General features: G+C 48.0%; 1 protein-coding gene across 1 annotated transcript; it reads left to right on the top strand.

The window, feature by feature from the left end:
• Window positions 1-2,881: 2,881 nt before the first annotated feature.
• AMDHD2 (amidohydrolase domain containing 2) lies at window positions 2,882-15,050 on the top strand. Its single transcript, XM_048495534.1, has 12 exons — window positions 2,882-2,953; window positions 3,760-3,851; window positions 6,177-6,313; window positions 6,721-6,860; window positions 7,121-7,175; window positions 8,384-8,596; window positions 9,572-9,660; window positions 10,859-11,003; window positions 12,105-12,212; window positions 12,982-13,050; window positions 14,260-14,361; window positions 14,480-15,050. The coding sequence occupies exons 2-12, from the start codon at window positions 3,766-3,768 to the stop codon at window positions 14,566-14,568; spliced, it is 1,233 nt and encodes a 410-aa protein (XP_048351491.1). The 5' UTR covers window positions 2,882-2,953; window positions 3,760-3,765; the 3' UTR covers window positions 14,569-15,050.
• Window positions 15,051-15,587: the final 537 nt, after the last annotated feature.

Below are 15,587 nucleotides of genomic sequence, written 5' to 3' on the forward strand. Positions count from 1 at the left end.
GCAAAATCACAGAATCTGTCCTGATTACCACCACAAAAGGAGAAGAGTGACAGATACGCTCCCATGTCAAAGAACATCGCCCTGTTCCAGTTTTCTCATCTAAGCTGTGCGTACTGCAGAAGTGAGTCAGCTCTGCAGAAGGGGAGGGGGGAGCCAGACAAAAGAAGAGGAGCAGAGCCACTCCAATATCTAAGGAGCAACATCAATTAATAGTTACCTGTTTGGGAAGAGGCTAGTGTGAAGGGGCTGGCCAAGCAGATATGGTTCTTTCCAGGAAGAGTGCCCTTTGTTCATTCAGCTCTTTCTGGTTCCGGGTGGCATTTGCCAGAACAAAAGCCGTGCTGTGGAATAAGCCCTTCCCTGGAGAAGTGGTAATTGGTGGTTTGGGCCCAGACTTGCTTCCAGGGTTGGTGGTTTGCGGGGGGGGGGGGGGTTCTTTTGAGCTGGGGTTAGCCCTAAAATCATGCCTGATTTGCTCAGAAGTGAATTGACGTGGCAGATCTCGTGTTCCAAGTCTTGGTTGAACTGTAGAGTGACCAAGAAAGAAGGGGGGGGGGGCAGGGCTGTGTGTGTTGCAGTGGTTAAGAGTGGGGGATTCTAATCTGGAGAACCAAGGTTTGTTTCCCCTCTCTTACACATAAAGCCTGCTAGGTGACCTTGAGCTAGTCACAGTTCTCTTGGAACTTTTTCAGCCCCACCTACCTCACAAGGTGGTCTGTTGTGGGGAGGGGAAAGGAAGGCGATGGTAAGCTGCTTTGAGACGCCTTGTGATATCACAATTTGGGATCCTAATACACTGGCCCCTTCCGCACATGCCGAATAATGCACATTCAATCCACTTTCACAATTGTTTGCAAGTGGATTTTGCTCTTCTGCACAGTAAAATTCAACTGCAAAGTGCATTGAAAGTGGATTGAAAGTGCATTATTCATGTGCGGAAGGGGCAAAGGGAGAATATGGCAAGCAACTCTTCTATATAAATAGGCACAGGCTTGGCTCTGCAGGGATAAAATTAATCCCCAAAAAGAGGTAGCAGGGGACCAGGTTGGGCTACCTCCGACGAATAAATTGCCTCCCTTGACTGAATTCCCAAAAGGCACTCATAGGAGCCAGGTCAATCATTGCTGCAAGAAAATCAAATCTTTATTTATTATTTGGTTTAGTACCCCGCCCTCCCCAGCCAGAGCTGGGCTGAGGGCAGCTGACATACATACCCAATCTTAAGACACGTATTAATAAATTAACAGTTAAAACGTCTCGCTAATTATTGGTTGCCCACATTCTCAGTCCCATCTCCCAGCTTGATTTTATAGGTCTTACGAAAGGATCACGCCTTGATCTACCCCTTGGGGATGCTGTTCACCCACCACTCTTGAGTAGGCTGGCCTGCTAGCCCCCCCCCCCCCCGTTTTTTCAGCAGCAGGAGCAATTTTTTTGGGCGCAAAGCAAGCACAGCTGACTGCAATGAACTTGATTTCCCCCAGGGGGATGCCCCTGTCCCCAGATGTCTTCTGTGACATGCTGTCACCCGAAAAGCATACATGTGCTGCAAAAAGAAAACAAAAGAGGAAACCTCAGCAGGCCAAATGGAAGGCAGCATCCCTGCATCCTTGTGCCATCTGAACTGTTCCGCGCCTTTGGAGGATGTGATGTGGATTCAGATCAGGGAGCAGGACTGAAGGGGGGGGGGGGATTTGCTTATTTGCAGTATTCTCCAGGATGAGTGACTCAACCATGGGCTGACCGCCTCCCTGGCTGCGTCACTCAGATGTCAGAAGCTTCTCATTAAGATGCCGGTGCTGCGTTCAGGGAACCCTTCAGCAATGGAGGAGAAACACGGGGGGCAAAGCAGGCTGATGGGTGTAATTTCTTATGGGCGCTGTGACCAGCTTTGTCCTGTCTTGTCGAGGTGTTTCCCTGCATTCCTTGTGGGTTTGGTTTTTTTACAACTGCCTGCATAATACGTATTTTCCTCTTAACAAAGCTGCATCATATGGAAAGATGGGTGGTCCGATTGCGTGGTGTTCAGCACCAGCAGACAGCAGCTGTACCTCAGGAAAGGCTGAAGCTCTCGGCTTTTGTGTCCTATAATCCCCTCGCCCTAATCTCGACTGGGCCAGAGCTGAAATTGAAGCGGGGAAACAGAACACAACTCTGCCATACAAAGGAGGCGTACCTGCCTCTCCAAGCTAAGGAAAACCATATCTGTTGAATTTCTGCCGCCTGCACAAATCAGAACAACGCTGCTGTGAAAAGGGTGGCTCTCGGGTGTCTGTTTCTTTTTCTATTAAAAAAATCAACAGAGAGTTACAGAAAAGGAAAAGAAGGTTAAAAATAAATATCTGTCAGATCTGAAAGGCAGCCAGGCTGGGATCTGCATGAAAACCACCTCAACACATGACAACATCCTAGGCCTCTGGCTGAGGCTCAAATGGTAATGAAAGGTCAACCACCAGCTAAAGAAATGGCAGCTGTTATATTAAACAAAATAAATATTAATAGATGTTAGGGGTGATTATATTAAATGGATCCCGCTTCTGTTTCTTAATGCCATGGCTTAAAGATACAGTGCTTTACCCCAAATTTTGTACATCTGACCTGCACGCTAGTAAATTGGGGACTAATAAAAGCATTACATGAATTATGTTAAATTTCCGCCTGCCATTCAAATGAAAGCTTGACCTGTCGGATTGCTGCATGACGAGCGCGCTGCGCCGGCGCCAAACTGACAGCCCCGCCCCTAAGCCGCGTGACAGCGGTGACCTTCTCAAGATGGAAGCTGCAGTTGCTTCCTTGCTTTTTCCCTTCTGATCATGGCGCCGCCTCACCGCCAGTCACGTGCTCCCCGTTCCTTTCCGATCAGCTGACAGCCTTCTTGTCATGTGACTGCCCGGGTTGACTGAGGTAGAGGCAGACGTTGGCCGCCCTGGAACCAGCGGCTGCCGCTGGCGGGGTAAGGGTGGCCCCGCAGTCCACACTCCCCCGGGGGCTTCCCGAGAGGTGGCACTGGGAGGTTTTCGCCCTCCCCTCTTTCTCCGGGGCAGAATCTTTACCCGAGGGGATACCTGTCAACCCACATCGATTCGGTCAGAGGCCCTGTAGCGACCCCATATGCTGTTGACAGGCTGGTATAAAAGGGAAGGCGTGTGAGAAGCGGAGGTGGTTTGCTTTTGCCTTCTTCTGCAGAGCCTTCTGCAGAGCCTTCCTTGGAGGTTTCCCTTCCGTGTCCTGACCCTACTTAGCTTCCGAGATCTAACCTGAAGGGGCTATACCACGGGGGCTATACCCTTCCCTCCCGCTATGGCCTTCCCTCCAGATATGGCCAAAAATTATGCCAAGAATTGGGCTGTGGTTCCCAGGCCATGGGTAACAGCTTTCGATCTGATCAGTGTCTTGTCGTGGCCCTGTGGGGATTCTTTGCAAGGTGAAATCTTTGACTGAACCCTGAACTGGCGCACTACTACTCGGGTAATAAAATTCTGGAGGGATACTAGACTGCAATTGGTATCTGGGGGAGAAGAGGAGGAAAGCCCACTGAATCTTCTGAGGCAGGGGGTTTCAAAAGTTTTCCCTCCAAAACCAGTACAACCCCATCTCATGACTTGATGCTTTCTCCTTTGAGGTAACTTGTCATCCCCTTCTTTGCCCATGGTAGAGGGATCTCCCCCCCCCCAACCCCCCCAACCCCCCCCAACCCCCCCCAACCCCCCCAACCCCGACAGCTCCTTTTCACTCACATTTTTGCCTTCTCACCTTCAGGCCCCAATGATGCCACCTGACAAATCTGTCTCAGCAGCTCCAGTTTTTCAGTTTACCAACTGCTGGATTTTGAAGAACCACAAGCTACAGAGGTGTGTTTTTTTCTTCTTTGTTTCTCTGGTGTCCTTTTCAGTCTTGGCCCCATACTTCTAGAACATGCTTCTCTTTAGGATCCACCTTGCTCTTTGCTACTTGTGTTGTGGTATGCTTTTCAGATGCTTTTCATCTGGGTTGAGCAATTCCTTTCTTTCTGGGTTATAGTTTTGGTTTTGTATGATTAATTCACTGCTAGTTGGTTCAGTTCTTTTGTCTTGTCTGTCGATTACTGTTTCAATTCCGTTAATTACTGTTTCAGTTATTAAGTTTTTGGGGGTTTGATGACTGTGTTAAGCTTGCTGACATTTAGGAAAAAGCATCATAAAAATAATTTAAACATATTAGGAGTACAGGCTACTAAAAGTTGCCAGTTGTTAGTTTTGTACTTGTGAATTAATCAGTTTCCCCTGTATTTAGGTAGGGATTGTAGTTATTCTTTTGTACATTGCTAGGTGTAGAGGTGGGAGTAGTCAAATTCTTTAACTAGGTAGTTCTGTTAGGTTTTGCAGCAGTGTAGTTTAATGTGAGGTAGTCTCATTTATTGCTAATGATTTAATTGCACTATTTAATGTATTGCTTGTTGTTGCATTAGTTCAGGGGTCTTCAAACTATGGCCCTCCAGATGTTCATTGACTACAATTCCCATCAGCCCCTGCCAGCATGGCCAAGTGGTAGGGCTCGTGGGAATTGTAGTCTATGAACATCTGGAGGGCCATAGTTTGAAGACCCCTGCATTAGTTGATTGTTATGTATTGTTTGTGGAGCTAAGGTATTGATGCGTTGGAAACATATGGTTGTAAATGTATCAATATGTATTGATTTAATTGTTATATACTGTTCTTCTGATGTTATTGGATTTTTGCTATATTTTTATGTATTATTGCTAATGTATTGACTTATGGTTAATGTCTTGGATATTATGGATTTAGAAGTATACATTAATGAGCTGCAAATGCTGCTGTTATTGTTCTCCGAAATTGTTTAGTTTGAAATGTTAATCTGTAATCTGGTTCTATTTTAATTTTATGTAATTATGTAATTTATCAGTGTTATATTGGTATAATGTATCTGTTTATTATGTTGTTAGCCACCCTGAGCCCTTCAGGGATCGGGCAGGATATAAATATAAAGTGAAATGAAATGAACCAATGCTTAAATCTTCTGCATGGGACAGCTATGGAAATAGTTCAGTTTGCTGGTAATTGAATTTTTATTGCTAACTATTTCCAACATAGGGAAAATGCAGGCCCGATGTAGATTACATTTTTAAAAACGTGTTGTTACTTTTATTGTGCCTGCACTGATCTTTGAACGCAAGCAAAGTACAGAGGTACAAAACGCTATTGAGGGGCGTAGGTCTTGTAATATGATAAAATAAATATTCAGCACCAACCCTGTTACTTGTGCAGTGCAAAAGATTTCACAAGGGCAGGTTTGCAGAGCAGTGGGCCCATCTCTCCCAGCATCCCATTTCTCACAGGACCAAAACCTCTCTCTTGTGCCCCCCCCCACCCCCCAAAATCTGATACTCCAAGATATTCCATGCCTCTGAGCATGGAATTTCCATTCAACTGTCATAGCAAGCAACATTCTTCGTGTTATCTATTTGTGTGATGAAATAAATGCTCACTACCTCCTGAGGCAGGGTGTTCCGTGAATTATTTATGCCCAGTGTGAAGGAGGCCTGTTTTGGGTCTCTCCTTTAACTGAAGTGATGTGATGAATAGACTCCAGAATGCTGGCCATTTTCATTTCCTTAAAGAAGTGTTCAACCCAGCAGTGAATTAGGCCCAGTGCTGGGCGTTTGGTAAAGAACAGAGCGATGCTCGGGCATGATTTCACTTAGAATCATAGAGTTGGAAGAGGCTCCAGGGGCCATCAAGTCGAACCCCCTGCAATGCAGGAACGCACAATCAAAGCACTCCTGACAGATGGCCATCCAGCCTCTCTTGAAAAACTTCCAAAGAAGGAGACTCCACCACATTCCACAGTCGAACAGCCCTCACTGTCAGGAAGTTTTTTCTGATGTTTAGGTGGAATCTCTTTTCCTTCACCTTGAACCCATGACTCCTGGTCCTAGTCTCTGGAGCAGCAGAAAACAAGCTTGCTCCCCAGCAACATGACATCCCTTCAAATATCTAAACATGCCTGTCATGTCACCTCTTCCTTTGTACCTCACCTACCTAACTTGTACCTTCCTGCCCTCTTCCTCTTCCAATGAACTTCACAGCCCTTTGTCTGTGGGCAAAGCACACCCCCCCCCCCGTGTTTTTCGCCCAGGGCTTTCAGAGCTTTGTGTGACAGGCTTCTTCTGTTTTCAGAGAGGACTTGTGGGTGAGAAAAGGACAGATCTTGAACCCAGAGAAGCTCTTCTTTGATGAGAAGAGGCCGGCAGACGTCCAACTGGACTGCAAGGGGAGTATCCTTGCACCCGGCTTCATTGACGTCCAAATCAACGGTGAGGTGTTCCACAGAAGATCGCTGGGTGGCATCGGGCCAGGAACTCTTTCTTGGCCTAACCTAATAGGGTTGATGTTGTAAGAATAAAATGGAGGATGATGCTGTAAGCAAAAGCATCATGTAGCAGAAGAAGAAGGGTTTGGATTTATATTCCCCCCTTTCCTTCCTGTAAGGAGACTCAAAGGGGCACACCCTGTCTGGCTGAGAGAGCTCCGAAGAATTGTGACTAGTCCAAGGCCACCCAGCTGGCATGTGTTGGAGTTCACAAACTAATCTGGTTCACCACAGCTCAAGTGGCAGAGCGGGGAATCAAACCCGGTTCCCCAGATTAGAGTGCACCTGCTCTTAACCACTGCACCACGCGGGAGCAACCCCCAATTTCTGTGTCTTCTTTGTTTCTTCCAGGAGGTTTTGGAGTGGATTTTTCCGTGGCCTCAGACACCGTCGGAGCAGGCGTCTCACTGGTCAGCCAGAAGATACTGTCCCATGGAGTGACCTCTTTCTGCCCCACTTTGGTGAGCTCCCCCTCGTCTGTATACCACAAGGTAAGGAATTGTTAGCATTGTGACAAACTTGGTCCCGAGTTCAGATCTCACCTCTGCTGGAAATTCTCTAGAAGCTTCGGCAGGTTGTTTTCGTCGTTCATGTCCCATCTGCAAACTGGAAGTTATTCCAGTTTCCCAGTCTTAAGCACTACACCACACTGACTGTCCTGTCTCTAAGTGTGACTGCCAAAGTATCGTAAAGCCCCAATGTGCTTAAAGAGGAGTGATTGACACAGGCATTTTTGGCACCCTCATTTCAGGTTTTGCCCCAGATCACCATACAAAACGGAGGCCAAGATGGTGCTGGAGTCCTGGGTAAGTACGAAGCTCACTTATTTCTACCTTGTAATTTAAACATTCAGCCCAGGCGTGTCAACCATACGGTTAAGGGGCCAGATCCAGCCCCTTGAAAGGGCTTATCAGTGTGAGCCAGCTGAGGCATCCCCCTGCCAATCGGGGGGGGGGCGGGGGGCTGATAAACCCTTCCAAGATGAGGTAGCCACACACCCTATTGCCAATCTGGGCTGGGGAGGTAGGTGGGGCTGAGAGAGTTCTGAATGAACTGTGAGTAGCCCAAGGTCACCCAGCAGGCTTCTTGTGTAGAGAGCAGGAAAACAAATCCCATCCACCAGATAAGAGTCCGCCGCTCATGTGTAGGAATGGGGAATTGAATTGCTTGGTAACTATGTATTGTCGAAGGCTTTCACGGCCGGATTCAACTGGTTCTGTTGGGTTTTCCGGGAGGTGTGGCTGTGGTCTGGTGGATCTTGTTTCTAACATTTCGTCTTCATCTGTGGCTGGCATCTTCAGAGGTGTATCACAGAGGGAAGTCTGTTACACACTGTGTCCGGTGAGAGGGGAATGTTTGGGGTATATATTGCCCATGTCCCAGGGTGGGGAACCAAGCAGTAAGTGTTTGGGTGGAACTTGTTATGCAAAGATGTGGTTGATGGTATTGTATTGTGGGTGGGGCTTATCACACTTTGGACACAGTGTGTAACAGACTTCCCTCTGTGATACATCTCTGAAGATGCCAGCCACAGATGCAGGCGAAACGTTAGCAACAAAATCCACCAGACCACGGCCACGCAGCCCAGAAAACCCACCAGAACCTGCTTGGAAACTATTTGAAAATCATCTCTCTCTCTCTCTCTCTTTTGACTTTTTAATAAGGAAAAGGACATTGGAAGGGAGTGAATGTAAACAAGGGAAAATGGCATGGAAACTCAGAAAATAAATAATCCGTGTTGGTTTGGCTGGAGGTCAGGGGGTGGTTACAGGGAGCAGCCCATCTTAGATTCTCTGGTAATATTTGTGCAGGGAGTCGCTTTGCGTGCATTGGCTCAGTGGCTTTATGTGCAGAAGGTCCCAGGTGCCGACCCCAGCACCCCCGCTTGACGGATCTCAGGATCTTTTTCTGGCTGGCATCCTGCAAAGCCAGACGGGAAAACCCTCTTGATGGCCCAGCAGTCTGGCATCTTTGGGAACGCCTTCATGCACCTGTTTCCTTCATCCTGGGGCAGGGTTCCACCTGGAGGGTCCTTTCATCAGCAAGGAGAAGAGAGGGGCTCATCCCGAGAAGTGCCTTCGCACCTTTGAGAAGGAAGCCTTCCAGGACGTGCTCGCTACCTATGGCTCCCTGGAGGGCGTCCGCCTCGTCACCCTAGCCCCGGAGCTAAAGAGGAGCGGCGAAGTGATCCAGGAACTGACCAAACGGGGCATCCGTGTGTCACTAGGTAGCAATTGTGCTTAGGTGGGGTGAGGTGTGTGGTCTCTTGAAACCTGGGCATTTGCAAAATAATGCTACCTTAACCAGAAGATGCTCTTAGGAACCATCTTGGAATGCTTCCAGAGCTGGCTAGGCCCAATGAATGGATTGCCAATGAATGGATTTGCAGAGGCATCTATTCTAGGTGTGGGCATTGTCTTGAAACGCAGGGGAGATCCTAGTTTCCCTCAGATCCAGAGAACATGACCCAGCCCTCCCAGAAGATTCTGGGCCGCTCAGTCCAGGCAATAGCTGAGCCGATTAGGAAATGTCTCTGGAGATGTCACTTCTCCCCTTTGGAAATTTCAAACGTGCAAATCAGGAAGAGGGGAGGGAGGATGAAGATTCTTCATCCTCACGTTCTAGCTGCCGGTGTCACAAAGGTCCTGTCTCTCAGTCCTGAGTGAACCTTTTCCGAACTGCTTGTTCCAGGGCTGTCTGGCACTTGAGTCTCTCCTAAATGAAAAACTGCATGTTCTCAAAGTGCAGATCCATTAGGTTTCACTTCTCACTTGGCCCCACTCTCCTAACCTGGCCAACTCCCTAGACGTGGTTCATGCTTTCTCTCGTTAGCACCCTCAGTTGTTGGATCCTCTTTCCTTGGCTTCCAGGAAAAGGCAAATAGCTGAGGTGTGTCAAGAGAGTGCATTTCTCAGGGCCCCTGTTGTGGTCAGTCTGCGCAGGGCTGCCAGCGGGAGATGGTTGGAAAGTCCCTTTTCAGTCTTCCGCTGACCAACAAGAGGCCATGAAGTCGTGGGAGGTGTGTGGGTGCAGGGTCTCGGACAGATGGGAAACTGTCAGCAAGGGTGGTATGAATTTGACCCCTGGGGTGCCAATCCCGTGTCCACTAAGAGTGTCTGAATATGTAGATGGCCTCCCCACCCACAGGAGGCTTGTCGAGAAGGATGTGATTCTTCACATAGCTAGTCCTCTGTGTCCCTAGGTCACTCCATGGCCAATTTATCTCAGGCTGAAGAGGCTGTCCGGCAAGGGGCGACCTTCATCACTCACCTCTTCAATGCCATGCTGCCTGTAAGTAGCGCCAAGCCCTGCATCTTACCCCATAGCCTGCGTTTTGAGAATCTCCACCAGCCAATTCTTTGTTAGACATAAGGTTAGATTAGAAGCAGGAAGGTACTATTGCTACTTCCGGGGGGGTGGGGGTGGGTGTTGTTCCTCCCAAGCTGGGTAAGACCATTTGCTCAGGACCACCCACCCTTATACCTCCAAAGCACTAAGTAAAGAAGACGAAGAGTTTGGATTTATATCCCCCACCGAGACTCAAGGTGGCTTGCACGCTGCTTTCCCTTCCCTTCCCCTCCCCACAACAGACACCTTGTGAGGTAGGTGGGCTGGGAGAGTCCAGAGAGAATTGTGACTAGCCCAAGGTCATTCAGCAGGAATGTAGGAGTTCGGAAACACATCTGGTTCACCAGACAAACCTCCGCCGCTCAGGTGGAGGAGTGGGGAATCAAACCCAGTTCTCCAGATTAACCACCACACCCACGCTGACTGAGACCTTCCCGGCCTGTGATGGTTTATTTATTTGGGACCACTTGAATTTTAACATAACACATTCCTTTTTATGTATCACTGTAATTTGTGTCCTTTATCATGTCAGGCACTTCGTGTCCCACGGTGTAGGCAAAAGGTGGGGTAAAACTCATGGGATCATAGAGCTGGAAGGGGGCCAGACAGGCCATCTACTCCCAGTCCCCTGCTCAATGTGGGATCAGCCTAGAGCAGTGGTGGCGAACCTATGGCACTCCAGATGTTTATGGACTAAAATTCCCATCAGCCCCTGCCAGCATGGCCAATCAGCATGGCTGATGGGAATTGTAGTCCATGAACATCTGGAGTGCCATAGGTTCGCCACCCCAGGCCTAGAGCATCCTTGACAAGATTTTGTTCGGCCGCTGCTTGAAGATTGCTAGTGATGGAGAGCTCACCTCCTCCCTAGGGAACCCTTTCCTCTGGTACCTTCCCACCTGTCATTTAAACCCATTATTGGGAGTCCTACCCTCTGCTGCCAACAGGAAGAGCTCCCTGCCCTCCCCATAGCTTTTAAAATGCTTCCAGAGAGCTCACTGAATTAGTATTCCTTTTCCCATCTGTCGGCAGCCATGCAGATTTCTCCACCCATCTTCCACCTGCTGTGGTCTTCCTTGGCTTGGGGCTTCCTGGTAGCCCCCAACGTTGTGCTTCACCCTTTGCTTTTCTCTTTACGCAGTTCCACCATCGAGATCCCGGCATTGTGGGGCTGCTTACGAGTGACCAGATTCCACCAGGTCGGCAGGTGTTCTATGGCATGATATCAGATGGGATCCACACGAACCCTGCTGCTCTGCGGATCGCACATCGGGCCCACCCCAAAGGTGTGTCACTGTTGGTATGGGGTTAGTTTCTTCAAGGACTTTTTAGGTTTCCTCTCTGGAGATTGACCTGAGACAGCTCAACTAAGGTGACACCTGACTAGCTTAAGGTGTTTTCTACTCTTTCCCATAATGCCTTTGTCACCACAAAACAGAGAACTCTGGGATCTTCCATGTCAGGGAAAACGGGAGTATATTCTTATTCATTAAATCATCAGTAACTGGTGGGGTTTTTTGGGTGTTTTTGTTTTTTTGGGGGGGGGTTGCTTGCTGGGTGATCTTAAATCCATTATACTTGGAGTCTAATCTCAAAGGACTTTTCAGGAAGGAAAAACATAGGAGAACCCTTTTTCCTGAGCTCCTTGGAAGAAAGACAGAATAAGATGCAAGAGACACCATCCTGGATAACATTTTCAGTCTTCATTGAAACACATCCTTTGGGTTGGATTGTCTCTCTTTTAGGCCTTCTTTTATCAGAGATTCTGGTCTGTAAGGAATATCGCCTCCTTTTAAAGGGGGATGAATTCATTCTGGACCCCTCCCACCTGACTCTGTTTCATCTGTCACTCCTGCTTTCAAGAAGTTCAGGGACCTCGTTCTCCATTTTATTCTGACAACAGCCCTGTGCTGCGGGCTAGACTAAGAGCAAGTGACTGTCCGATGTTCACCCATAGATTTTCATAGCACCCTGAAGATCTAAACTATTTGGACATTTGACACACGAGGGGATCCCTGCTTTTCTGCTGAAGCCAGAGGAGTGTGTCAGCCTATCCCAGAGTTCTTTGCACTGTTGTTAACAAAGGTATGTTGAGAAAAAGGGTGTCAGGCTTAGGCCCCTTCCGCACATGTGGAATAATGCACTTTCAATCCACTTTCAAATCACTTTGAAGCTGAATGTAACTGTTCGGAATAACAAAATCCACTTGCAAACAATTGTGAAAGTGGATTGAATGTGCATTATTCTGCATTGGTGGAAAGGGCCTTACTCTGGTAACGTGAAAAGGATAGGGTGGTATTTCTTTGGCTTTGACCTTTGGCTGACCTGGTTTTCACAACTTGTGCTGGGGCAGTGGAGTTAGGCTGAGCCAAATGTGTCTCTCTCAGGACTGGTCTTGGTGACAGACGCCATTGCTGGAATGGGCCTTGCTCCGGGCAGACACACCTTGGGCCAGCAGGTGGTTGAGATGGACGGGCTCAACTCCTACGTGGCAGGTGAGTGCCCTGGTGGTTTTTTAAAATATTATTTGCCTCCCACTTTTCTGCACTGAACTTTAATTGCCGCAAGAGACTTTCCCCCGCCTTCTATGAAAAGTGGGATGCAAATAAAATTGAGGAGGAGGAGGAAAGTCTGTTGCATCAATTAAGGCTCTGTAGACAATACTGGTGAACAGCCTGGTCCTTGGGCAACTGGAGCAGAAAGAGAGGGAACAACCTGAAGCTCCCTGAAGCTCCCGATTATCTGTCTGGTCTCCTTCTTGCTGGGAGGAAGGAGACCCAAGGCAGTGGTGTAGTGGTTAAGAGCAGGTGCACTCTGATCTGGAGAACCGGGTTTGATTCCTTGCTCTGCAACTTGAGCTGTGGAGGCTTACCTGGGGAATTCAGATTAGCCTGTACACTCCGACACACGCCAGCTGGGTGACCTTGGGCTAGTCAGTTCTTCAGAGCTCTCTCAGCCCCACCCACCTCACAGGGTATTTGTTGGGGGGGATGGGGGAAGGGAAAGGAGATTGTCAGCCCCTTTGAGTCTCCTTCCAGGAGGGAAGGGGGGATATAAATCCAAGCTCTTCTTCTTCTTCTGTGCCAACGGCTTCCTTTGACAATTCTCAAGACGGTTTAGGCCATCTCTTTATGACTGGAAGATACGTCAAAATAGTCTGAGGAACTTTTTAAGCTCTTGCTGATGGCAGGATTTATCCCCCGCCCCCGCAAAAAACTCACCTTTTCATCTAATGAACTCTGTTTCCCCCACCCCCCACTCCAGGGACCAAAACACTGAGCGGAAGCACTGCAAGGATGGATGTCTGTGTCCGGCATTTCAAGGACGCTACAGGTAAGGAGGAGAGGCCATCTTTCCCCCTTGGTAGGGGAAATTCTCCCTAGAAGCTAAAACAACCCAGCAGAGGCCAGGATAATATGTTGGTCACATTATGAAAAGATAAGAGTCACTGGAAAAGACAGTAATGACAAATTGAAGGCAGCAGGAAGAGAGGAAGACACAACATGAAGTGGATTGGCTCGATTAAGGAAGCCGCGACACATGGTGTGCAAGATTTGAGCTAGCCTGTTCGTGCTGGAATGTTTTGGAGTTCATTCATTCATAAGGTTGCAGTAAATAGGAAGCGACTTGAAGGTACTTAACAAACACACACGATCAAAATGTATCTGGTTATACATTTCTGATGGACAGTGTAGCAGACTTCTGTACCTCATGATATTCTGTTCAGGCTAAGCTAGTAATGTGTCTGAGCTATGGCACTAATTGGGACTCACACAAGATTTCATTTCATTCATTAATCGATTTATAACCCACCCTCCCCTGTAGGGCTCAGGGTGGCGAACAACAATAATATAAACAACAAACATCATGGGTCGTAGTCAGTCAACAAAACATTCAAAAGGCATAACATTACAAAATAGTAAGAACATCAATAAACATAAGCAATATAAGCAGCAAATAACAATCATCATAACATTTCACATGGTAAAAATATCATAAGCATAACATCCCCAATAAAAACATCAATAAACATGGCATAATAGCATGAAATATGACAGTATAAACAAGATAACAATAGTCATAACAGTACACCTGGCAAAGAATATCACTAAATGTCACATAATAGCATAATCATAATATTGTACCTCTACATTTAAAAAAAGATCCCTGCATATATAAAAGTAGCCTAGTCTTCTCCCTGATATACTAGTTTTCTATGTACGGGGATTTTAATTTAGGTGGTAAGGTAGAACATGCCAGTTAGAATTGCCAGTCTTCAGACGGGCTGGAGTTCCTTCCCCTTGGCGAAAATGGCAGTTTTGGAGGAGGAACTATCCAAGAATTTCCCAACCTAGAGTTGTCAGCCCTGGTTTCCCCGCACACACATTTGCTGTTTGAAGGGATGCAACTTTGAGCCAGATGCTGAGGCTTAGTTTAGCCCCCAGGTGTCCAATTCCATTTGTATGGAGGTCTTTTAAGTACGGAAACAGTGAGCTGTCTAGCCGCCACAGATCAGCAGCACTGATTCTTCTTTCTCGGCAGGGTGCTCAGCGGAGGTGGCTCTGGAGGCTGCTTCTCTCCATCCTGCTCAGCTGTTGGGAATCGAGGACAGGAAGGGGACCTTAGACTATGACACAGATGCAGGTATTCGTGCTGGACAGCAGCACCCCCCAAACAAGAAGTGTCAGTGGCAGCCATGCTGGTGCAACCTGGTGCCCCCCACTTCCTCTGTCAGTGACATCATTTCCTGCTTCTGCTCCAGATTTCTTGCTGTTGGATGACAGTCTCCACATCAGAGCTACCTACATTGCTGGCCAGCAGGTCTGGAGACACGACGCCTTCGTCCTCTGAAGAGACCTGAGCAGGGATAGCAAGTGGCAGAAGCTTGACCCCAACAGATAGGTGGCACCTCCAAGCCAAAGGCTGTTCCTCTCTCTCTCTGTCTTTCTCTTGCTCCTCTCTGGGAGGAACTGTCTAGGAATGAACTGAGCCACCACAGATGGTCCTGACATCTGGCCTGCAACAACTTTTGTGTTCCTGAGAACTTTGTGTCTTCCTCGCTCTGGCCCCACCTGGTGGGCTGGGGGTAGCTGCCTGCTTTGCTGCCCATCATACACTGACTTGGGAGGCTTTCCACCAATCAAAATGAACCATCTCCCATTCATTATGGGTGGGCAGAGACCTGGGCCTGTCTTGCAAATGGTGCGGCAGCATGATCAAGGCCACAGCCACAGGGAACTTGGCCATTTTTCACCCTCAGTGCCTGCCTTCTCTGTTAACATCACTTGATGCTCAAATGGCACCTTGTCAACAATTAAAGCCAGTCTAAGGCATTGCTGTGTGTGGGTCTGATTCTCGGTAGAGGGGACTCTGGCCTTAAAGCGGCTATTCTTCTTCCCTGTCTTGCTGTCTCTAATTCTTCCCACCCTTTGGAGAATTCATCACCTAACCATGACACCAAGGGATCACCCACTCAATTCCCAGTGCCTTCCCTGTGTCTTCCACTGCATCTGCTGTGCTGCTTTGTAAAATGGGCTGAAAGAAAACCCTGAATTAGGTTTTCTATGTTAAAAAAGCTATAATTTAAATACTAAATGGGAGCAGCAGTGGCATAGTGGTTAAGAGCAGGTGCATTCTGATCTGAAGGAACCGGGTTTGATTCCCTGCTCTGCCGCTTGAGCTGCAGAGACTTATCTGGGAAATTCAGATTAGTCTGTGCACTCCCAACACATGCCAGCTGGGTGACCTTGAGCTAGTCACGGTTCTTCGGAGCTCTCTCAGCCCCACCCACCTCACAGGGTGTTTGTTGTGAGGGGGGAAGGGCCAGGAGATTGTAAGCCCCTTTGAGTCTCCTTACAGGAGAGAAAAGG

The sequence above is a fragment of the Sphaerodactylus townsendi genome, linkage group LG04 (genome assembly GCF_021028975.2).
Source record: "Sphaerodactylus townsendi isolate TG3544 linkage group LG04, MPM_Stown_v2.3, whole genome shotgun sequence".
Classification (NCBI taxonomy): Eukaryota; Metazoa; Chordata; class Lepidosauria; order Squamata; family Sphaerodactylidae; genus Sphaerodactylus; species Sphaerodactylus townsendi.

Coding starts and splice junctions, on each gene's coding strand:
- AMDHD2 (XM_048495534.1), top strand. CDS start 3,766: ATGATGCCACCTGACAAATCTGTCTCAGCAGCTCCAGTTTTTCAGTTT. Junction 6,314..6,720: donor CATTGACGTCCAAATCAACG/GTGAGGTGTTCC, acceptor TGTTTCTTCCAG/GAGGTTTTGGAGTGGATTTT. Junction 14,362..14,479: donor AGACTATGACACAGATGCAG/GTATTCGTGCTG, acceptor CTTCTGCTCCAG/ATTTCTTGCTGTTGGATGAC.